At 33.8% G+C, this 25,211-nt stretch overlaps 1 protein-coding gene across 4 annotated transcripts in view; it reads left to right on the top strand.

Moving 5' to 3' along the window:
• The window catches only part of COL11A1 (collagen type XI alpha 1 chain), a 196,526-nt gene that overhangs the window by 8,894 nt on the left and 162,421 nt on the right, over window positions 1–25,211 (top strand). For all 4 annotated transcript variants that reach the window (XM_029228484.1, XM_029228483.1, XM_029228486.1 and 1 more), the window contains exons 2-4: window positions 12,783–12,950; window positions 17,600–17,813; window positions 20,908–21,070. In XM_029228484.1, coding sequence (XP_029084317.1) covers window positions 12,783–12,950; window positions 17,600–17,813; window positions 20,908–21,070 — 545 coding nt within the window. The remainder of the gene's footprint in view (window positions 1–12,782; window positions 12,951–17,599; window positions 17,814–20,907; window positions 21,071–25,211) is intronic.

Below are 25,211 nucleotides of genomic sequence, written 5' to 3' on the forward strand. Positions count from 1 at the left end.
CATAAATCATCATTTCATTTGTCTACATGATTTCAATTTGTAAAAGTAATAATTGGGAAATTTCCTCTCATATATTCATTTTTGAAACCTTTATTTCAGTTTTGCATCCTATTAAGGATTGTCTGATTTTGCTTAATGACTATTAGGAAGGTTAGCCTATCTATATTTATTGCTTTATGATTATTTTACTAAACTAGTTCTTTTAAAGAGCAGTTTGCATATTCCACATGTAATTATGATATTAGGAAGTACCATTTTTAAGCAAGGAGTATGTAAAATTTCAAGGGCTTAATAAGGTTAATAGTCTGTAGATGTAGAATTGTTTTTGATGAAAATTATGTTTTTAATATTCTATTCCTATCCATTGTATGTTTTAGTTCCACTAAAATCATTAGGATGGATATCTTTATCTGCTTTATTTAGTGTGTCTTAAGCACATAGACCGGAACTTAACACATAGTAAACATTTGGAAAATTTTTGTTGAAATAGGTAAAGGTGTTGATTGCAGCTCTAATGAATTGCTCTTCAATAACTTAATTGATGATCTGAGATGGGATATAGGGTTATGTAGATCAGTTATTGCCAGTGTCTACAGAAGCATATTGAACAAATTTTTGCGATACTATTGTGATTTCCTGAAGATAGCACTCTCTGTTTTTTCTCCAAGCAAGCTATGATCTTCACCCTGAACACTCTCTCAATCTGCTTAGCATTGTTTTTTTACACAGAATTTAGATATTATCTCCTCTAGGAATACCTCTCCTTAACCATGAAGACTAGGATAATTGACCTTGTATAACATCCTAAAGCACACTGTACTAACTCCAGCTTGAATACTTATCATAGAATATTTTTGATGCTAAAATGAAAGCAGGGACTGCATCTTTTTCATCTATGTAAAAATTTCTGGCATCTAGGTCTAGCACCATACCTAGAGCATAATAGATGGTCAGTAAATATTCATTGAATGAATTAATGAACTCATAAGCAAGACATTTTCACTAAAGTCAAGAAGACAGGTGTACTCAGTCCTGGCTTGATATCACAATCATTTTCAGTTACATCCCTATAGATATTAATTGAGTAGATTTTGTGCAGAATCCAAGCACAGCTGCTTTATAAGGCTCTACATATAATTTTGATGCACAACCAAGGGTTCATAAACCTTCTGTAGTAGGAAATAAATTTATACAAAGATAAGGATGTGCCTAGCTTGTGTAACAGGGTACTGGAAGTCAAGTGAAAGGTTATCTGCTATGTGGAAATCAGTTGATACATACCTTATTGCCAGACAGAAGTGGCTCTGCAAAAAACTGATTTAAGTAGATCAACTGATTATGATATTGATAATGCTTTTTAAAAAAATCCTCCTCTCCATAGCATGTGATAAACTAAATGCCAATAAATATTGCTCTTCTTAACTTTAAAGTCAAGTTGTTGTAATGAAAATATAATTTTAGTTTTATAATAAACATATTTTAATAGCTGTGACCACTTATAAATCAGAAATGCCATACTTTTCAAATATCCCACTCTCAAATGGTGTTTGTTCTTCCCTCACCATTCTCAGAGTTGTGATACTATTTCTGCTTTCGACTTTCAGTTCATATATGCTTTTTATGATATGAGAAAGTTCAAGATTGAGGTTGTTTAATAACTGAGAAAATTAAATGACTCTCTTCTATGTGCAGTCACTATGTTAGATGCCAGGACTACAAAGATGGTTTGCCAGCCTCCATTCTCATGGAGTACGTGTGTTACTAGGAGAGTGCTGGAGTTGGGGATGTGGGCAGGGCCACATAACACAAGACCATATGGGTATATTCTGGATAGAATGGATTCATGTGACTAATTTAAAAGTCCAGGGAGGCTGCTAAGATGGCATGGTCAGTGCATACTTTGATATCTGTACTTACTAGGTGGTTCCAATTGGTTGCAACTATTGGATCCTCTGACAAATAACCAGGGAAGTAGAGAGCGATGCAGCTTTTTCTGGAATAGCCAACCCACTGTAAAGTCACCTGGGGTTCTCAATGATAATTAGTACAGTTAAGTCACACTTGATATGGAGTTATGGCCTTTATAAAGTTGAAAAATATATGAATGAATAATCTTATTTTATAAAGGAGTATGTTAAGCAAGCATGCACACACTTATAAAGTCTATTATGAGACAAAGTTGCCTAACATTTTTAAACCTTAAAATGTGATTTTTTTTGTTATTAAACAAATTATAGCATGTTTTAGAACATAAAGTGTAAATAGTGATTTTTGTTTCTGAAGATTAATATGTTGGACCATGGTCTCTATTTTGATTATTTGAGAGGATAAAATATTTATTATAAGCATTTTTAGCATTTTTAAGTCATAATGATTTCTTTCAGGGTAAGTTATATCAAATAGAGTTTAAAAAACATATCATTAATTGAGTTAGTTACAGTTTAAAATAATATTGATAGGCTGTCAACTCCCAAAGTTTTATTTTTATCCCAGACCTTGCCCCTGAGCTTCAGACTCATATACTCACTCAACTGCCTATTCAGCTATTTCCAATGGCATTATTAAGTCATCTCAAAATTAGCACGCCCATAACAATTGCAGAACTCTCCTCCTGAAATCCATTCCTCTCAGTTTTCCCCGTCTCAGTTAATGGCAACACAATCAGTCATGATGTTTGAGCTAAAAAACTTGGAGTCGTCTTTGACTCATTTTCTCTCATACTCCACTCTGATCTGCTCTGTCCCCAGAATATATCCATAATCTCACAAAGTTCTTCATCTCTCAGTCCAAGAAAACAATATCAACAAAATTTTACATCTAGAAGACTACAGTTGTTTCTCTGCTCTCTGATTCCACTCCAGTGCCCCTAGAGTCTGTTCTCAACACAGCAACCACAGTCTTCTGAAAAATTAGTTGGTTGATGTTCTTCCTCTCCCCTTAACTGCCAATGGCTTTCCATCTCATTTGGAACAAAATCCAAGCTTGTTGAAGATCCCACAGGACCTATATAAGCTGCTTTCAACATGCCCTCACCCTTACTTCTCTGACCTCATCTCTTATACCCCTTTTATTTCCTTTGCAGGAGATATATTTGTCTCCTTGCATTTCCACCAAGGTCTTGGGTCAACTCCTATCTCAGGTTCTTTGTACTTACTATTCCCTTTGCTTACAATGCCATTCTGTAAAAATATCAGGATAGAGGAACATCTTATGCCTTTCTAGAATTTACTCAAGCATCATCTTCTTATTGAGGCTTTTCCTGTCTTTCTTATTTTATATTAAAATCCATGTCTCCTTAACCCTCCCTATACTCATTCACTGACTTATTTTTCTCCTTGGTACTATTCAAATATTTGTCATTTATAAAAAGTTATGACATTTAAATTAAAGGTTGAGATTTTATTTTAAGGCTTTATAAATAATGTAGAATTGGATAATTTTGGAGTACAAATATTGCCTTAAATTTTTGGGGCAGCTTCTAAGCCGTATTTATCCAAATAATTCCCATGGCTTTTCATTTCATTTTACCTATTTAGATATAGTCAATATGACAGTCAAAGTCCACACAGTAAAGCATTTTACTTATTTGATAGACACCATACACATTGATCCAGTTGTCTTAAGAGGTTATAGTCTAGAAATGGTAATGGGAGTTTGTACTTTATTTTACTGGTTTAACAGAGCAATGAGGCAGGACTTTTAGTTACCTAGAAAGTAAAGGGGAGATGTTCCCAACTGAAGACCTAGACAGCAATTACAGATTAGATATTATCAAGAAAATGTAAACACATGTTACTATTCAAAGCAAATTCATTTATTATTCCTAATCAACATTAAATCTAGGATTCTGTGTTTTATGGATTTCTAACCACTAGATAGGTCATAATTAGAATAAATCATGAACATTTGGATGTGAATACAATTGATTTTGATGGGAGTCATATTTTTCCATTAGTTCCACTTCAGAGTATTTTACTATGTATTTTTTTCCCCTGATCTTTCCAATTTTGAACTTCACTGTGTAACTGATTTAAAAAAAAAACAAAACAAAACAGGGCTTCCCTGGTGGCGCAGTGGTTGGGAGTCCGCCTGCCGAAGCAGGGGGACATGGGTTCGTGCCCCGGTCGAGGAATGATCCCACAGGCCGTGGAGCCACTGGCCCGCCCGTGAGCCATGGCCACTGGGCCTGCGCGTCTGGAGCCTGTGCTCCGCAACGAGAGACCACAACAGTGAGAGGCCCGCCTACCACAAAAAAACAAAACTGGTATTTTTACGGAGCTGTAAGGAAGTACATTTACATTTGATCATTGAGTTTTTTTTTTCTGGAATGGTAGTACCAATAGGTTTATAGGTATTTGGATTGGTAAAATTAACCGTAAAATTCCTGAAACTCTAGGCTACTGTTTTGTTTTTTTTGCGGTACGCGGGCCTCTCACTGTTGTGGCCTCTGCCGTTGCAGAGCACAGGCTCCGGACACGCAGGCTCAGCGGCTATGGCTCACGGGCCTAGCCGCTCTGAAGCATGTGGGATCTTCGCGGACCGGGGTACGAACCCGTGTCCCCTGCATCGGCAGGCAGACTCTCAAACACTGTGCCACCAGAGATGCCCTAGGCTCCTGTTTTATATTGTCTTTGTCCATGTCTTTCTCAATTTGATGTTTTTCTTTGTTTGAATATCAAATAGTGATTTTTTCCAAGAAGCATAAGAGACTGCTTCTCAAAAACTTGAGCCTTGAGATGCTTATATTTACTTTATTCTTTTTTTTTTTCTGTAGGAAAATATATACTCTAAACATAGGCTTAAAATGGCAAAACATTTAAGTTTATTATAGAACCCCTTGGGGGAAAATGTAGTCTAAAACCTTCCCATACCCAGGAATATTTAATGTAAACTATATATCTATAATCTTATATACTTACAATTTACTGATGTAGTCAAGCAGTTCATTTCTCCCATTTTGCACTTGTTTTGACTACAACGGTTAGATCGCAAAATACAGACAAAAAGTCTGGTAATTTAAGCCAAAAATAGTTGTGTAGAGACTTAGGACACTTATGTGATTTATATCGACATTATTTGTGTCATATAGGCATTTAAAGATGAGCTTTCACATCCTTTTAAATATGAGAGAATTTAGGTCGATATGTTTTATTTTCTAATACTTCATGTTAGTTTATAGTACAAGATTTGTATGTGGCATATGTGGGCTCGAAATAAATGAAGGAATAGTATCAGAGGAAAGACAATAAAATATTAGTTTTTAAAAAACCTTTTAATAAATAACATGTCAGGGTTAATCTATAGTTATATCAATGTCTATGAGATGTAAAGAAAAAATTATTGAAAAGGAAAAAATTTCAATGATATCAGTGTATTAATGTCAAGTTGTGCTACAGGGTGGTAATGGAACAGTGAACATGACAGCTTAAGCTGTCGAAGTTCCAGGAAGCCTCCTGGGGTTGTATGTCCTCAGAATAACATAAAATCATGCTGGAGAGATTGCTAAGCATTGCATAATCTTCATGGATGATATCTAATGGATCTTTAGAGACAGAAAACTGTTCAGTCTTCTACTTGACTATAAAGAGATTTCCCAAGGTAGTCAGAGGAAATGGATGACAGGAATCTAGTGAATTATAGCTCTGGGAAAACACTGGTGGCACTCACTGAGACGGTTAAAGATGTTCAGAAAGGTTAAAATTTTGATGAAATAGTGCTTTCAGGTATTATTTTTATTGAGTGCTTAGACACTATCCTCAGAGATTAAAATGCCTTATCTCATTTAATTCTCAAAATTTGGTTAAGTTGAAAAACCTAACTCTTAGAGAAGTAAGTAGCTTACCCAAAGTTATACAAATAATAAATACCAAACTTGGGTTAGAAGTTGGGCTGTTCCAACTGCAGAAACTGAGTTGTTAATTGTCGTTTATACACTTGTCATATCCTACATTTTAGATTCTTTATTAAGGGCTCTTATGATTTTGAAATATAGCAGGGTGTTGGTAGTAGTTAAATTATAACAGTCACTTCTCTCTCATTTTTTCTTTTCCCAGACCTGCATCCCACTACTACATAAACACAGTAGCACTCCTGGTTATTTTATACTATCTAGAGCAGCAAAGCATTTCATAACTGGGTGGGAGATGACTTATAACTCTGCGCTTTATTTTGTTTTTACTTCTGTCTATAATGATATGCTTCAGGTATGACCTGTAATGTGAGGTACAAGGTGAGGATAAGTGACTCCCTAGTAGTGGGGAAAGCATCTAGCGTACTTTAGGAAGGTCTCTTCAGACCTGTGTTCTTGCCATACCTGAATCAAATGGAAACAACCAGACTTGTCAAGCTCTTCAGGGTGCTGTTTGTAAAGGCCACTTTCAACCCTTTTTTTCTGAGACTAATAAGAAAGAAGCTTCAACTCTGAGGCAGTATGTGGCTGCCCATTTACTCACTTATTCATTCATTCATTAACCATATTTCTCTTGATTATTTATTGTGTGTCAGCTGCTATGTTATTTATGAATACTGCAGTGAACATCAATAGTGCTGATGTTTGCTGTCAGAGGGTTTACAATCTATCAGGGGAGGCAGACATTAACCAATAAATTACAAGCTTAGCAAAAAGAGAGAAAGAGAAAGAAATTAGTGGCATAAGTATGTAACAGGGAAATCAGAACCATAATTTAGACATACACTGTGGCTGAGAGCACACAGCCTAGAGTGAAAATGAGATAATTAAGCAAACAAACAAAATAGAGCATGGAGTTAACCAAGGGGGTATATGGGGCACTTGGGATCATATGAAAGGGTCACATAACCCAGCCTGGGAGGGATAAGAAATGATTTCCTGAAGAAAGTCATGGCTAGGTTGATATCAAAAGATTGATTAGGTCTGAGTTCACCAGGTTTCAACCCCAGCTACCCATTAGGCTCATCTGGGAAATGTTTAAAACATGTGAATGCCTGGGCCCTATGCCAACCCAGACATCTATATGTTTTAAAAGCTTGCCAGGAGATTCTACTGACAGCTTAGGGCTGAAAAAAAGCACTCAACTATCCTTAGTCAATTGATGAAGGATTGAAAAAAATCTCCAACAAAGGGAATACAGTAAATTTTAGAAGCTGAAAGAAGTTTATTTCAGCTGCACCATAAAATTTGGGGTTGAGGGAGCACATAGGAGTTAGTGTAGATGTCTCACTTGGAGTTTGTGGCTGTGGGTGTTCATGGCAGAGATGTGATTTTTCTCAAGAACTCCTCAGCAGCCATGATGCCCCCAAGGAGACTTTGAACATCTAAATTTATTCCATATTGATGTCTTGTCAGGACATGACTAGTTCCATTTTCTTGAACTCTGTACTGTCTTGTATCTGTGCTGTCATATTTGATATTTCTATCACCTTCCTCTTCATTGATGAGTCTATCATTCAAGACTCAGCTTAAAAAAACCACATGGTAGATATTTTAGCCTTTGTGGGCCACACGGTCTCTGTCAGCTACAGAGCTCTGTCCTTGTAGTGCAAAAGCAGCTATGGACAATATATAAATGAATGGCTGTAGCTGTATTTACAATATAAACCTTATTTGTGGAGACTGAAATTTAAATTTCATGTAATTTTCATGTGTCATAAAATATGCTTCTTTTAGTTTTTTTTCAACCGTGCAAAAATATAGAAACATTCTTATTTCGTTTACCATACAAAAATAGACAGCAGGAGGTCTTAAACCATAAGCATAGTTTTCCCAGCCACTGTTCTAAGGCATTGTTACAAATACCAACTTAGTTCTCACAAAAACTCTAATAGGTAGATACCTTTTGTTATTCTCATTATACAGATGTGGAAACTGAGGCACAAAACAGTAAAGTAGTGTGTCCAAATCACACAGATGCTAAGTGCCAGAGGTGGGTTTCAAACCAGTTTGGCTTTCCAACACTGTGCATTGCTGCTTTATCCTACTTACTGGTCATGGGAGTATGTGAAGAAGTTTAAAGGAGGAATTAATTAGATACTAAACAGTCAAAGCGTTGTGTGACCTTAGAACAGTAATTTAAGTAGACACTGGAGACATGAAGGAGAAAGGATTAAAGACCTGGGATAGACTAATCAATGAATGAATGGAGGTGTTTAAGAGATCAACAGAACACAATAGGAAAGACATATTAGGCCCTCACAAATTTTCGTTTCAAGACCAGAGAGCCCCATGGACTTCAGAGGAAGTTGCTTTTATATGTTTCACATGATTGTGTTTCACATTTAAATGATATTTTATATAGTCCACGTGTGTGTGTGTGTGTGTGTGTGTACCTGTTCTCTTCTAGTTTTGGAAAAAAGTCAAGTGTAGGCAAATAATTAAAACCAAGTGTGAAAAGCACTATCACAGAGGTGAGTATTTCTAACCCAGCTTTGGGAATGCTTTCAGGAAGAGATTGCACATTAATTATATCCTACTTATTCCTCAGAAATGGATTTATAAAAGCTCAGAGACAGGAGGAGGAACATAGTAGGTAGTCTGTGAAGTCTGAGTCCAGTATGGCTAGAGCACTGAGTGAGGAAGGAATTAAGGGGTAATGAGATACAAGGAGGGAGATGCAGTAGCATGGAACTGGAAGAATACATGGGTGCGTCCAGATCATTAAGATTTTATATGCAAGGTATGTGCGTACCATCTGGAAGTTAGTTGGGTTCTCGGAAGGAATTTAAGCAAAAGGACTTGAGGCATGGAGTTTTGGAAGCTCATTCAAGCTGTGGTATGCAGATTGATGAGAAAAGGCATTGAAACCAGTTAAATGGCTATTGTAGTAATGCACTGAGTCTGCTATCCTATTTTTCCATTTAATAAACAAAAAAATATACAATAAAAGGCAGGAAAAATATTATTGAACAAATATTGTGCTGACTGGATACTTCTGAAATGAGAATCATAATCTGTGCCATAAGGATTAGCAACATAGAAACAATTAAAATATTAGGGACATTTAGGAATTGCTTTGAATATCAAAATTACAGTTTTTTAGGTATATCGAGTTAAGCTATAATAAATTACTGCTTTTAATCTTTAAACTGTTGAAGTTCAGTTAATAAAATATGAAGAATAGTTTCCCCCCGTGTGTGTATATGTGTGTGTGTGTGTGTGTGTGCGCACGCATGAAAAACCATCGAACCCATGTTATGAGAATTTGTTAAATGCTATAATTATGATATCAAATAAGAGGCAGATTTCAAAGTGGCTTAATTTATTATTTAGTTTACTTGAAAGGAAAAATCTTTAAGACTTGATTAACTGAGTTTTACATTTTTGTAACTTTAGATGACTTTTTAGAAAAAAAACTATTTGCAATCTTTATTATATATCCCTATTTTTTGATTGTTTTTTGTACAGTGAATTTTTATTTCATATCATATGTCTCTACATAGAACTTTAGTCTTTAAAAATAGAGCCCTTATTTTGAATCCTGTAGAGGGAGTGTGTTTTTATCACATTGCTTTCAAAGTAGGAACTAACAAATGTGACAAAACCTGTGCTCTTGGAGAAGGTCATCCTGTTAAAAGATAGTTTGGAGAGAAGGAAAGTTGTGGTCCATTTTATGTATTATTTACTGATATGCAGTTGGGACTGTGACCATGGGCTGCAACCTTTTCTTCACAGAAGGATTACAGCCTTCATAGCTGTGTTCTTGTCGATCCTGGAGTCTTTCCCCTATTCAGATGTACTTTTGCTAATGGCTTCAGAGCAAGAAGATAAGATAAAATAAGCAGATAAGATGCTGTGCTTTTAGAAACAGTCTCCTTCAGAGTAATTTATACCCTGAAGCGTGAATTGAGTTTAATTTAAAGCAAATATAAACATTAGGGATCAATGAACTGGCTCAAGATTATCTTAATATATTTATGTTTTAAGTTACTTTTCACAGTGTTTTTATTTATGGGCTATAGCAATGAAGGTGATGAAGTGGAATGAACTTAGATTTGATTTTGCACAGACTTTAGGAGTATCCATAGTTTGCTTTCTGGTTCTCAATTCCTTCATCTGCACAATGGGGATAAGAACACATGGCTTGCAAAGTTTTTTGATGGTTAATGCTAGGAAGAACTTAGCCCAAGGACTGTCACATGGTAGGCTCTCTGGGCCTGGCAGTTAATATAGTTGTTATTTTCTTAGCTTTACGATAAGAGAAAAAAAGAATGTAAAAGTAGTCAGGTATACTATTGGCCTAAAAAAATTGGCCATTGAAAGCAGGAGTCCTGCAAAAAATGTTCTTGAAAGTTGTTATTATTCTTTTAAATATTCCAAGTCTAAATTAAAGGGGATCATATTTGATAGGGTTAATGATCCCTTCAGTATGTCTGATTTCCATAAAAAAAGTTTTATTTTCTTTTTAATAATTTGGAACGATGTGTAGTCTACTGGAAAATATGTTGATTTTCATTCAGAAGGTTGATGAAATAGGTAGACAGTCATTATTAAAGTACATTTGTTATAAGGTAAAAGGCAAATTATATAAAGCTTCATTCACATATGTTTGTACATATAGAAGTTAATATGCCTAAAATTTAATTAACTAAGGAAGTGACCAGATGCACGTTTCTCATGTACTCATTCGAGCATCCATTCATACATTCTATAACTAACTCTAGTTATTATAAAAAAAGTATTAATTGACATTGTAATTTTCGAAGAACACCACTCTATTGCAGGTCACTGTCTATTTTGTGGAGTGTGATAAACTGTGCTGATGGTATTTCCTGATTTTACACTCAGTCCCTTTTTCATTCTAAGTCCTCCCAGAAATAGTGTACTTATAAAACCCAACATATTTTGAAATTAGATGGCAATTCTATGTTTTTTTAACAAAGAACTGAAACTTTTCAAATCAATAATATTGGTCTCACTTTCAGCCAGAAGTGATCTCTTTTCCTTCTAAACAAAAGAGTACTGTGTGCATCTCTATAAAACTATAAATACTGCCTCCTATGTAATTATTGGGCCCTCCTTAATTAGAATCTAAATACTTGCAGTCAGGACTATGTTTCAGACATGCTCAGTGATGCATTAGCTAACAAATGGCCTTCTCTGAATATTTTTATTTTTGAATAAAATAGAAATTCAATAGAATATAAGTATATTGAGTAATATGGAGTCCTAAGTCTATTTTTATAACAATACTTACACCACATAATTCATTTTTTGACTTGCTTAGTGAATTAGGCAGTTGTGGACCAGGGAATTCGAGTGTCTAAAAAATTGTTTGTCCTTTTATGTCTGGTTTATTTCATGTAGCATAATGTTTCAAAGGTTCCATGTGGTAGCATGTATCAGAACTTCATTCCTTTTTTGGTTGAATCATATTCTATTGTATGTATATTATCACATTTTGTTAATCTGTTCACATACTGATCGAAACTTGGGTTGTTTTCACCTTTTGGCTATTGTGAATAATGTTGCAATGAACATTCGCATACAGGTGCCTGTTTTAAGCCCCGACTTTCCATTTGCTTAAGTATATACCTAGGAGTGGCATTGCTTGAGCATATGGTACTTCTGTGTTTAGCACTTTGACAGATATTATCTGATCCCCCTTATATGAAATTTCTAGAATAGGAAACTTCATAGAGATGGAGAGTAGATTATCAGTCACCAGAGCCAGGGCAGAGGAGGGGAATAGGGAGTTATCACCTAATGGTTAAACAGTTTCTATTTGGGGTAATGAAAAAAGTTTTGGAAAAGGATTTTGGTAATGGTTACATAGCATTGTGAATGTAATTATGCTACTAAATTGTATACTTTAAAATGGTTAAAATGACAAAATTTATGTTGTGTATATTTTATCACAATTAGAAAATGAATAGTTTAAGAAGTATAATATACCAGAACTAATAAATTGCACACCTGAAATGGGTGAAATGCATGGTATGTGAATTATATTCCAGTAAAGCTGTTCGAAACATCAAGTTTATCCAAAAGGATTATACTTGCAAAGAGAAAGTTTAAGGTTCCAAACTTATTTTATGTTGACTACTTCATGGTAGCAGGAGGTAGCTGGAATGGATTGGAATGGAAAATTTATGCTTCTGCCAATAAATGGCCCTGTGTTAGACACCCTAGGGCTACATAAAAGGGGGAAAAAATTACTTATCTCCAGGGACTTTCAATCTAAATCATACGGCATGAAGCAGTGTACATGAAGTTACTCTGGCAAATGCAGAGGATTAAAAACAACAAATTATGCATAGACATACATGCATGCACACTTACAAAGGCACACACAAATACACAGATATATACATATACTTTGTAAATAACTAACATAGGAAAGCACTCAAAACTAGAGCATTATATTTGTTACCTATTCTTTTAAACATCTTTTAACTTATCTTTGGGTATACAATATGGCTTAGTAACTGCACATTTTACAATATTTATATATAACATTTATTGTGAATTTGAATCTTCAGAATCACCTTTGTTTAGATTATGAATAGTTGAAGAGTAAATCTATTAGAAATTAATGGAATATATACAGATGCTGGCTTTTTCAACATCTCTTTGCTTCTTTGTAATTTGATTTCTGATTTGAGATATTTTGACTTTGAGAATGTTACAGTTTATATTTTACTTGCTGCTCCACTCCTTAGCCCCCCACCTAAATGTTAGAGAAGCATGGCAAAAGATAAATAGATTTGAGGAGTAGGACTATAAACTATTTCCTCTGTTTAAAAAATACTAATTTTTATATTAGATTATTTGTTCAATTACATTTTCCTATTTTTAACTTATTTTTCAGCTGCTCCAGTTGATGTACTAAAAGCTCTAGATTTTCACAGTTCTCCAGAGGGAATATCAAAAACAATGGGCTTTTGCACAAACAGAAAGAATTCAAAAGGTTCAGATACTGCTTACAGAGTTTCAAAGCAAGCACAACTCAGTGCCCCAACAAAACAGTTATTTTCAGGTATGTTCTTTTTATTACTACGACTACTGCTGCTTTGCTAATTATTATTTTCCCTTTTTATTATGCTATATAATGCACAATTATGGGGGGATTTTTCATAATGGTTTGAAAAATACTCAGTGAATATTTTCTTTCTGTCCATGAAAACACTAAATGACCTAATAGTACTAATTATCTAGAAATCATGATAATGTAGGGAAAGGGAGTTGAGTAGTGAAATGACAATTTCTGAGTGTCACATTTTCTAAGCAGGTAACTTGTTATGAGTACTTGCCTGCTATTGGATACATGTTGATTATTTTTTGTTACAACTTCACTAAGTTGAGTGGCCTTGCTCCTATTTAACAGAAGAAATTGAGTTTCACTGAGGCTCTCTGATTTGTCCAAATTACAGGAGGCCAATATTTAATGCAGGGTTTGTCTGTTGCCAAGGCCAATATTGTCTGTATTATCAAGTATCCCTTTTTGGTGTTTTGGGATCTTTTCAGAAACAATTTATCATTTAAATTCTTCATATTATCCTCTACTGTCTTCACCTGAAGGAATTTGAGTTCCCTATTTTCACATAAAACTGTTTTCTAACAACAGAAAAATTATAAATCAAGGTACTAAAAATTAACAAAACAAGAAAGCATATTTTTTGGGAAAGAACATTTTAAAGTATTTTTGAAAATACATTTATTTTGATAAATCATTGATTCTTCCAAAATATTTCCTGTTTTACAATTATTTGTGGTGGACAAAAGTAACAAACTGCAAATATAAAGACTATTAATGCATAATTTTTCCGACAAACGAAAATTAAAATGGTTATTAAATCCACGAAATATTTTTCAAATCAAATGTGAAAGTTTTAAACAGTAAAAACTAAGCTGCTTTTCTATTTATTTGCACTCTAATGCAGAAATAGGAAAAGGATGGGAATTTTCAAGAGAGAAAAAAATAGATTACTGGAAATGCTGTAGAAATACTGAAGAAGTTAGTTTATAATTTTTTATATTTGGCTTATCATCTCAGGGCAGTTTTTATGCCCTCCAGTGTGATAGTTATTTTGATTATTTCTGTTGTTTTATCTTGGAAAAAGAATACAACCTATGTCTCTAGGATCTCCTTCCATGTCAGTTAACAGAATATATCAATATTTCTCCCTCTTCTCAAAACATTGTGTCTTAGGTATGTGATTCTAATAATGAGTAGTTCAGATAGGAAGAGATATCTATGGTAAAGACCTCATTTTTTCCCTGTGCAAATGATTATAGGCTTATCTTCCTAGAGGATAGAGCTTCTTGTCAAATAATACTAAACGGCATTTAATAAAAATTACCAATGACACATTCACCATTAAAAAAATCTGAACAGTGAAAATGTGAATAGTATTCTCTATAAAAAATAGTAAAAAAGATCTTTGAAATTTTATTTGGAATATTTTTTCTTCCATTACGAAAACACAAAATAGCAGCTTCTTTCCAATGAATAAAGTAAGCAGTATTATTGGAAACTTCAATATTGGGGTGGGGGTAAGAGTTTTCAGATTGTCATAATACTCTGTAGAATTAAGGTATATGTCCTCCAAAGTCCCAATTTGAGACCTTGAATTTAAATATCTGGGATCTCTGTGCCTGTGAACTGAATAGAAGCTGTAATTTACAAATTCTTTCTGGCCTCTTTAGAACACCTGCTGTAGGACAGATGCTATGCAAGAAACTGTGTATATTGATCTTTATGTTCATAACCACCTGGAAAGGGGAATATTTAAACCCAAATTATAGATTAGGAGTTAGAAAAGTTAAGTATTTGAATATAATCACAGAACCTGTGGATGATATGAAGCTGAGAGACAGTTTGGGGTTTTTTAGACTAAAGTGGGCTTTTCCCACTATGCCAAATGACCTTCACTCCTCATTTAAAAAACCCTACCAACCACTAAGCTACATCAGAAAGAGATTTTATTTAAACGGAGACATATTCTGCATGGAAATATATTGACCACAAGTTAAAAATTAAAATCAAATAATAAAGTTATTGTGCTTTCTTCATATCGAATGTATTCATGGATGCAGTATCTGTTGAGGTTAAAAGCCCATTTTAAGAATCACTATTGAATCTGATATACTCAGCGTGAATTATGATTATTGTCACATGTATAGGATTTATGTATACACACTTATTAAAGGTAGTAATAACATTTTTTTCTTTAACAGCAGTCGTTTAACAGAGAGGATGCTTTATTGTTAGTTTGTATTTATAGATTTCAAAACATATTATTTAAGTTGCAAAATTCCACATTTTATCTGGATCATATATACTGATCACTACTATTTTAGATAAAATTTCACATCTTAAGTGGTTGACTTTGTGTTGTTGAACTTATTTCATAGTGAATTCTCTCTGATAAATTTAGTTGGTTATGAACAACTTTGATTAGTATCTAATAGGGAGGAATCTAAGGTAGGTGTCTAGGTTATACTGTGAACATTTTGACATCAAGTCATGATTTTTTAGACAACTAAATTTTCTTTTTTAAAGGTCATAGTGTAAAGATTATAATTAAAACCTTATTGCTTAATTTTAAATTGGAAAATACTTCCGTAATTGAAAGATTTTACTCAGTGTAGTTTGAAGTTGACAATTTTCAAAAGTTGTGTTATATAAACTGGATGATTAATTAAAATTTGTTACAACTTATTTAGCCTTATATGAATATACTGTTTTCTGAAATTCCTCTTTTTCTAAATGTCTCTATGTAGATCTTATATCATAATGTTTTTGCAAAAATGAAAAAGATATTGTTTTCTCCACCTCATAATATTTCAGCATCATTTTTCAACGTATGAGATATTTGAAAATTGAGGTATTTACGGAAAGAAGTCCTATAATTCTCAACATTTTGAGCTATTCATTTGAAGAAAAAACTTATTTGCTGTGGAGCTTCCTCAATAATAAGCTGAATTACCTAGATTTTTATTTGTAGTATAAGCAGCTAAAAGGTGTTTTTGTTAATTGATGTGTTTTATTACCTTTCAATTTTATACACATGATTATTTTTCTCTATTGATTTTCATGAATATAAAATTGGATATATCTGTGACACAAATCTAATCAAACAAAACTTTCTCTCTCTCTCTCCTCCTTTCTCTCTCTCTATATATTGTATCTTTTTTTTTTTTCTGCCATGAAAGCAAGGCTTTTATGATATATTTGTGATATAGTGAAGTTGTATTATTGGTAAGTTATTTTAAAAATTAAAATTGAGAATTTTAAATAAACACTTTTTAGTTTGGAGATATCTATCTAGATTCTAGATAGATAGATTAGAACCAAATAGTTAACATTAATTGGCTGTTTTTTTGTGACATATTCTTATTTACTTTCCACAACATTTTAAATAATTTCCACTTCATAAGACATCTTTCCACGACATTAAGTGGCTGCATAGATTTCCACTATATAAATGTTTCGTATTTTATTTATCCAGTCCCAACCATTGCAGGTGATTTTAACATTTTATCATTATTCATAGTGTTCTGATGAATTGACTTAAAATATCTTTACATATAAGCATCCCTATCACCTCTGTAAATTCTTAGAAGTAAAATTGCTAGTCTCCTACAGTTTTTTGAATTTGAATCCATGGCAGTCATATTCATTTATTTTTATTATTTTATACTACTATACATAATAGAATATGGAATGAATGGACTGAATATGGAATCTCTTGGTGTTGGCCCAGATATCATTGATTACATATGCACATATACACCAGTTCTGCATATGGAAAACTTTTTAATTTAAATAATCTCATCCTTCAGATAACAATGCCTGCTTTACTTTTGTCCCAGGGTAGTAAAAGGATTAAATAAGATATATATGTAAAACTATTTTTGAAAAATAGAACCCACAATTTTATATGCAGTGTTTTTATAAAAAAATATACAATAGTCATTGCTTAACTACCTGAGATATACTTGTGGTAACCATTTAATTTATATATTTATTTAATAAATGCTTACTAAGAACTTACGTAGATATGGCCCAATGCTGGATATTTGGGATATGATGATGAGAGGGAAAAGAAAAAAAAAAATTTCCTTCTTGAATTTAGAATCAAATTAACCAAGTATCTAAAAGTTCTGACTTACAATGACATAAGCTTTTTATTAGTGAAACTTCATTGTGTGTTAGGAAAAACTGCTCAGAAACTCTTTAGCTTTTGAAGAGATGACTAAAAGTGTACCCTCATATGTTGTGTCCTTACAATGTCACTTTAAAGAGAGGATAGATGGCCACAGATTAGATAAGGGCAGAAAATACAAATCTTACACCAGAATTTCTACTTAAGTGTTTTAAAAGTGCTTATTGTGTGTTTGATATTGAACTGGCAGTATGATCCTGTTTCCTAACCATGAATTCAATTTTACATAATACTTGCGCTTTAAATGAGTGGTGGTAAAGTTTGAATACAGCTTCAACAATTGTTTCAGACAAAGATTAATAGAATCCCTTCTCCACTGGTTTTTAAATCTGTATTGTTATTACTGTTTGAACTTTGGTTACTTGTTAAGGCCACTTAGTAAGCTCAAAAAGAATAAGGTGATCAAGGAATAATTTGGAAATTTAGAATTTTTGACTCTTTGGCATTTTCTTCCCAGGAGGAACTTTTCCAGAGGATTTTTCAATATTATTTACAGTAAAACCCAAAAAAGGAATTCAGTCTTTCCTTTTATCTATATATAATGAGCATGGTATTCAGCAAATTGGTGTGGAGGTTGGGAGATCACCTGTTTTCCTGTATGAAGACCACACTGGGAAACCTGCCCCAGAAGACTACCCCCTCTTTAGAACTGTTAACATCGCAGATGGGAAGTAAGTAGCACAATAATCCAATGTTTTAGCTGTGTTGAAAACAATTCTTTCATTTGATCATTCAACAAATATTTATAAAGTGTGATGCAGGTTTTCTAGGGAGTGGTGATATAGAAATGAACAAAACAATAAAACACCTAATCATACATAGTTTACAGTCTGGGTAGACACATAATGAACAATAAAAACTTACTAATAAATAGTTTATCAGATGGTGATAAGTGAGAGAGAGAGAGAAATATAGCAGTGAAGAGAATAGGGGATGATGGTGGAGAGTGCAGTTTTAAGGAGTGAGGTCAGGGATAGTCTCACTAAGAAGGTGACATGTGAAGGAGGTGGGGTGAATGCCATGCTGATAATTAAAAGCATACTATTCCAGATGGAGGAAAAGCAAATACACAACCTCTGATTCTGGGTGTGGCTGATTTGGTCTAAGCAACATCAAGGATGCTAGTGTGGCAGAAACAGTGTGGGATGATGAGGATGGAGAATCAGTGGGAGGCCAAATGGTATAACACATTGTAGGTGATTGTAAACACTTTGGATTTTATTCTAAGTGAAATTGAAAGTCACTGTAGACTTTTTGAGCTGAAGAATGACCTGATTTGACTTCCTTTACCAATCATGTTACTATTGACAATCATAGGAAACTTTATATAGCATCGATATGTGCTACGTACTGTTCTGAACACTTTATACATAGTCAACTCATTGAATTTTTCACGACTCTTGGAAGAAAATAATATTAATAAACCCATTTTAAAGATAAGGGAAGTGAGGCACTGGGAGTTTAAGTAACATATATTTGAAAAGTGGCAGAGATAGGGTTTGAACTCAGATAGTTGCACTTTCCAGTAACAACCACACTCTGCTCAAAATCATGCTGAATTCTGAATTCTCTGTTGTGAATATTGCCTATCACTTAGGGAGCAGCTAAAGACAAATAAATGTTTATTAAATTTACTCGGTATTTTCTTGCTGAATTCAGACTACTAAAAAAATATTTATCGGAAATATGACATTTGGTTGTAGACATAAGAAAGAAATAGCTGTTCAGGTGGAAAAAAGATTCACACTCAGATTATCATTGTCAGGACCATGGAAAAACCTTCATCTCTGTGCAGGGAAAACTGGGCTTTCATGAGTAATTTACATCATTATCCTTAATAATTCATATGAAAAGTGATGATAGTTCTATGAATGAAAATACATCAGGGGCAGGAATGTAGAGTGTACTGTTTTAGACAGAGCAGTCCTCATTGGCATAGTTGCGTTGAGCAAAGACATATTGGAAGTGAGAGAGTGGGCATGTGGGGATATAGAGGAGAGCATTCCCTGCAGAGTGAAGAATATGTGAAAGGAACAAGAAAGAGGCAGCGGTAGCTGGGATACTGGGAATCAGAAAGCAAAAATTTGGACATGAGATCAGAGACTGACAGGGCGAGGCAAAGTAAGGACTTCAGTTTTTATTGAGAGTATTATATTAGTTTTTAGCAAGACAGAGACTTGATCTGGCTTATTTTTTTAAATGGTCACTCTGGTTGCATCAGAGTAGAAGCAGGGACCAGTTAGGAGTCTAGGTGAGAGGCATGGGTACTTGGACAAAGTTGTGAGCCTTTGAATTCTGTGTATACTGTGAATATAGGATTGACAGATTTTCTGATGATATGAATGTGTAGTATGAGAGAAAAAGAATAATTAAGAATGACTCCAAAACTTAGGGTTAATTTAATATTTTGAATATTATATGTGATACCATGATTATGACATTATTATCAGAGCTTAAATTAATTCAACAAAAATATCAAGTTTAGAGTCCTAATCAGCTTTCAACAATTGAAAGAATTCATTTTTATTTTCTGTTAATGAAAAGCACATACCCACAATAGTAGAGATGGTTTAATTTAAGACACAGGCTTCTTGGCAGAAACATGTGTAAATTTTACTCTCACAGTATTAAGTGCCTCCTCATATAAATCTTTGCTCAAGTCAAACCAAGCAGATGCCTATGCTAGTTGAAAGTGCTATGGAAAGACCAAAGATTAAGTGTACATGGAAATATACTTGGTCCTCATCAGTAGCCGTGCCAAGTCACATGAAACAGATATTTTAGAAAGCCTCCTGCAACTTTTTGGGTACTTTATTTTATGGATCTAGTCCTAGAAACTTCTGGAATATTAATTTAGCACTTTTCGTTTGGAAAAAAAATAGAGTGGCTTGCAAAATCCAAGTGCGTTCCACTTAGTTGTTTATGTTAGCACCAGATGCTGTTAATAAAACCCACCATTTTACAGTATGATTAGGGTATTTATGTTTCCAAAGGGCTGGCCACGTCTCCCCCCAGGTCTGTCATCACTGCCCTGAATTAGCTGGAGCAGTAGCTTCAGAGTGAATTGAGACTCACTCCACACATGCGTTGACTATGCTTTCTTTCAATGTTCCCACTTCCTGCCAACCCTGGAAAGAAGGAGAGATATTGTGTCTCAGTCTTGGATCCTGCCCACAGTAGTGATCTATAACTGTCTTGAAATTGAAGTGGAAAAAGAAAATGAAAGCACTTGAAATAAATGTGCCTAAAGACAGAGAAGCACATTGTGTCTTACAATTAGAACGTTCAGTTGTTCCAGATGGAGCGTTCATTCAATTATCAGACATACCCTTTTACAATCTATCTCAGGGGATCTCTCCAGCAGAATTTTTTAAAGTGGAATTCCATTTTGGAAGAAAGCATTTACGTACATAGAAACTATTAATTACTCCATATCCCGCCCCTAATCTCTATCAAATACCGTCATCAGGACATGGTGAGATTAAGCTTTTGTTACAACACAAAGTGAAGCAAAGGATGGTCACTTTGTTATCAACATAGACAGCCAATCCTGCTGTGCATCTTACAGTGCTGGTGTGTCTTTTTGAGTACCTAGCACTGTTCTGGGTTAATAGTAAGTAGTCACCTGTTAACTGATTAATAAATGAGCCTACATTTTGTATACTTTCAGATTATGTGTATAATTTAAAATACATTGTATTTTAATGTGAATAATGGTTTGGCAACGTCTTTGGAACTCACAAAAGAATTACTTGGCTTTTTAAGGTGGCACCGGGTAGCAATCAGCGTGGAGAAGAAAACTGTGACAATGATTGTTGATTGTAAGATGAAAACCACAAAACCACTTGACAGAAGTGAGAGAGCAATCGTTGACACCAGTGGAATTACAGTTTTTGGAACAAGAATTTTGGATGAAGAAGTTTTTGAGGTAAATCAAACTTTATTTTAAGCTGAATATTATTAAATCAGATGAACTGAGTTAACAGTAACAATCAATATATGCTATAAAGCAAAGTTGTAAACTCTAAAGGGTGACCTACTTTCTTCCCCCGTGGGTGTAGCAGTGATGTTTTCTATTGTTCAGTAAGAGAATGAGTAGACAATGGTGACTGTAACGCCTGGGAAACTTTAACAGAGATTGGTTGATTTAAACACAGGCATGCTATTCTCCTGGGAAGAGCAAATGACTTTCCTCTTAGTACTTTGTATTATTTTCTTTGGAGAAAAGAACATTTTCTTCACTTCCTCCTCTCAGAGATTAATTTAATGAAATGTACAAGTCTGATATTTTGCCATTCTCTGTTCTTTGTGAATGTTTCCGAGGTAAAATAGAGATACTGCAAAAGATGACCTGTAATTTTTAAAAATCATTATTTTAATAATGTGAAGGTCATGGTAAAAATCTCCTTTCCAATTATAATTTTCCAGTTATGATAATCACATTCTTTCTTTTAATTCTTCAATCATTGGAAACTCTTGCTTTAATTTTCATTTAGTCAATCATTAACAGAACAAACAGACCAGACCCCATAAAGGGATGCACTCCTGAGATATTAGTCATTACTGAGATGATTGTTTTTATATAATTTCTGAATAATTTATTTTTCAAAGTGTAACAAAGTAAAGCTGTGTAATATATTATGGATTAATAGATAAGTTTTACATGGAAGATTTTCTGTATTCTGTTGAAATGTGTGTGTGTATATATATATTTATATATATACACACACACAGATATGTACACATAGAGATGTACACACACACACACACACACACAGTATGTATTTTCAAAAAAAGCAATGTAAATTCAGGGGGTCAGTAGAATATTGCATCCCTGTACTTAGTTATATAATCTATGGCATAATTTTAAATATAATTAATACTTGTGACGTTTTCAGATTATTTGGGATTCTATTTGTTTTTGAGTTTCTGCATTAGTATGTACCTAAGCCTTTGACTCTAAACAAAATGTTTTAACACATCATATCATACTAAATTAATGACAGACTGATTCAGGCAATGTATAATAATATAGTCTCAGATCTCTGATATCAGGCATTGATTGCACACAAATTATAAATCAGTATTTATTTATTAGATGAATGAATATTATAAACAAATTAAATTTTAGGCTTACAAAGTTCTATTTTAAAATTAAACTCTTCATGAACATCAGTTTCACAAACTAAACTTATTTTTGTAATATCCAAATCCTTATTCTCCTGGAACATAAATGAGTAATATGGAAGAAATATATCAGTGGATGGTTTCATTTCATACATTAGTTTAATCTATTGCTGTACGTATTCACAGAGCCCATGGAAGTTAAACAACAGAAATTAAAAGTAGAATTTTTTTGTCATAAGTGATTAGAACATATAAAGAGGAAATATAGAAGAGAAAATATACAAATTAATATTAATTAATTAATCCTCAAAATTTACTGGCCCTGAAATATAATATTTGATGTATGTACATGTTGATTAGATTTTTTTCATACAGTTTCGTAGCATTGAGACTTCTATTTTTACCTGAACTTACTTCTAGGTGAATATCATTTAATTTTTATTTTTTACTCCACTCCAACACACATACCAAACCAGACTATACTCCACCTTCTTTCCCATATACTACGCTCGGGCTCACTGGGGTCCAGTTTAGAGTTTTCAAGTATAGTTACAGACTATCACAGTAACTTCTTTTTTCAAAATAAATAATTGAACCTGATGTTGCATATTAAAAAATATGTAATAAATTCCTCTGTGTTTCAGAGGCTGATTATGGTATCAACAACTAAAACACGTAAAGATGATTTCCTTAAAATATTTCCATGTTTTCTTTTTTTTACATCTTCGCTGGAGCACAACTGCCCTACAATGGTGTGTTACCTTCTGCTTTACAACAAAGTGAATCAGCCATACATACACACACACCCCCATATCTCTTTCCTCCTGCATCTCCCTCCCTCCCACCCTCCCCATCCCACCCCTCGAGGTAGTCACAAAGCACCAAGCTGATCTCCCTGTGCCATGCAGCTGCCCCCCACCAGCTATCGATTCTACACCTGGTAGGTTATATATGTCCATGCCACTCTCTCACTTTGTCCCAGCTTACCCTTCCCCCTCCCCATGTCCTCAAGTCCATTCTCTACTAGGTCTGCATCCTTATTCCCGTCCTGCCCCTAGGTTCTTCATAACCATTTTTTTTTTTTTTAGATTCCATATATATGTGTTAGCATACAGTATTTGTTTTTCTCTTTCTGACTTACTTCACTCTGTATGACAGACTCTAGGTCCATCCACCTCACTACAAATAACTCAATTTCATTTCTTTTTATGGCTGAGTAATATTCCATTGTATATATGTGCCACATCTTCTTTATCCATTCATCTGTCGATTCCATGTGTTTTCAACCACTGCTAACCCAAATACCTCTAGCCAAGAGGCATCTAGTAAATAACCAAAGACAAAGGTACTGGAAGCAAAGATTATTATTATTCTCTTTGATTAATTCTTAACTTTCTAATATATAAACTATATTCTAAATCTTGAAGTAATTTCAGCTGTTTATTTCGAAAACCTCTATTAAACCACTAGAAAAATAATCTTTAAAAGACTCATTAATGAAACCTTTAGTGAGTATGACAGTGGGTAGCAAAAATAAGTTTATTAAGCTGCTTCGTATCTTGGAGTTTCATGAAAACCTCTGGAACTTTAAATATAACATTTATTTTATATGAAGTGCAGTTAGTTTTGAAAAAGCAAATGCAGAACCTTCACTTTTAGGTTTATCTCGTACTATCTTTGATCAATTAAATAGGGAAACTATTTTTACTTAATAAAATATTGGGAAGGCTTTAGAATAAGAATGTTTGAATTGGATGAAAATTTGTATTTATCTAATCCACATATCAGAATAGTCATCATACATAAATTCAGGTCTTACTTCCTAAAGTGTATTATTGTATGGCTATATAAAATTTTAAAAACAATGTAGTCTTCTCCACTTGATAAAATGCTATGAAGAAAGTAAATGATTCAGACACACAGATTTTTAAATCGGAATAAAATTTTCTGACTCCTTTTGTGAAATTAGTTCATCTTATCTGAATATGTTTTTAATGTATCTTTCCCTAAAATTTACTCAAATATTTTTCCTTTCATTTTGGTTTGTGTTATGGTACCTATCTAGATTTTTGAATCTTTGCAACTAAATGTTTAAAAATCGAACTAAATATGGCAGGAGATAGGAATGGTACCATGTTTGCATTATTTTAGTGTTTGATAAACAGTTGTAGTGATGAAGATGACATAAAAACACCAGTGATTTATTAATCTGAAAACTGGAAATATTACTTCTTTGGAAATAGTATCATTCCACTTTAGATGAAAATTTGTTTAGTGTATCTAATTTTGTCTGTATACAACCCTACATTTATGCAATGGTAATGTTAATGGCAATAAATGCTAAAAATGTCCATATTTGAATTGCAATCTGAAGAGTTTAAAAAATTCACCAATAAACAGATGAAAGCAAAACTGGAAATATTTTAAAAAGTATGATGAAGTGGGCTTCCCTGGTGGTGCAGTGGTTGAGAGTCCGCCTGCCGATGCAGAGGACACAGGCTCGTGTCCCGGTCCGGGAGGATCCCACATGCCGCGGAGTGGCTGGGCCCATGAGCCATGGCCGCTGGGCCTGTGCGTCCGGAGCCTGTGCTCTGCGGCAGGAGAGGCCGCAGGGGTGAGAGGCCCGCGTACCGCAAAAAAAAAAAAAAAAAAAAGTATGATGAAGTTAGTTTATATGAAAATGCCAAAATGAATATATAGGCCCATAATTCAGATTATATAATTTCAGCATAGCAGAGTGAATCTAAGAATTGATTCTGGCATGAGAAAAATCTGATTTTGAATGCCAGTACCTAGCTTAATTATGTTTGTCTGTGCAATAAATTTTGCTGGTTTTAATTTCTCAGTCTTCAAATGGGAATAGTAATATAATCTCTCTCAAGTATTTATAAAAAATTGAATTTATGTATATAAAGTGCTTAAAATACTAGTATTTCATTTAT

The sequence above is a fragment of the Monodon monoceros genome, unplaced genomic scaffold, assembly GCF_005190385.1.
Source record: "Monodon monoceros isolate NGI ecotype Baffin Bay Population unplaced genomic scaffold, NGI_Narwhal_1 Super_Scaffold_18, whole genome shotgun sequence".
Taxonomy (NCBI): domain Eukaryota; kingdom Metazoa; phylum Chordata; class Mammalia; order Artiodactyla; family Monodontidae; genus Monodon; species Monodon monoceros.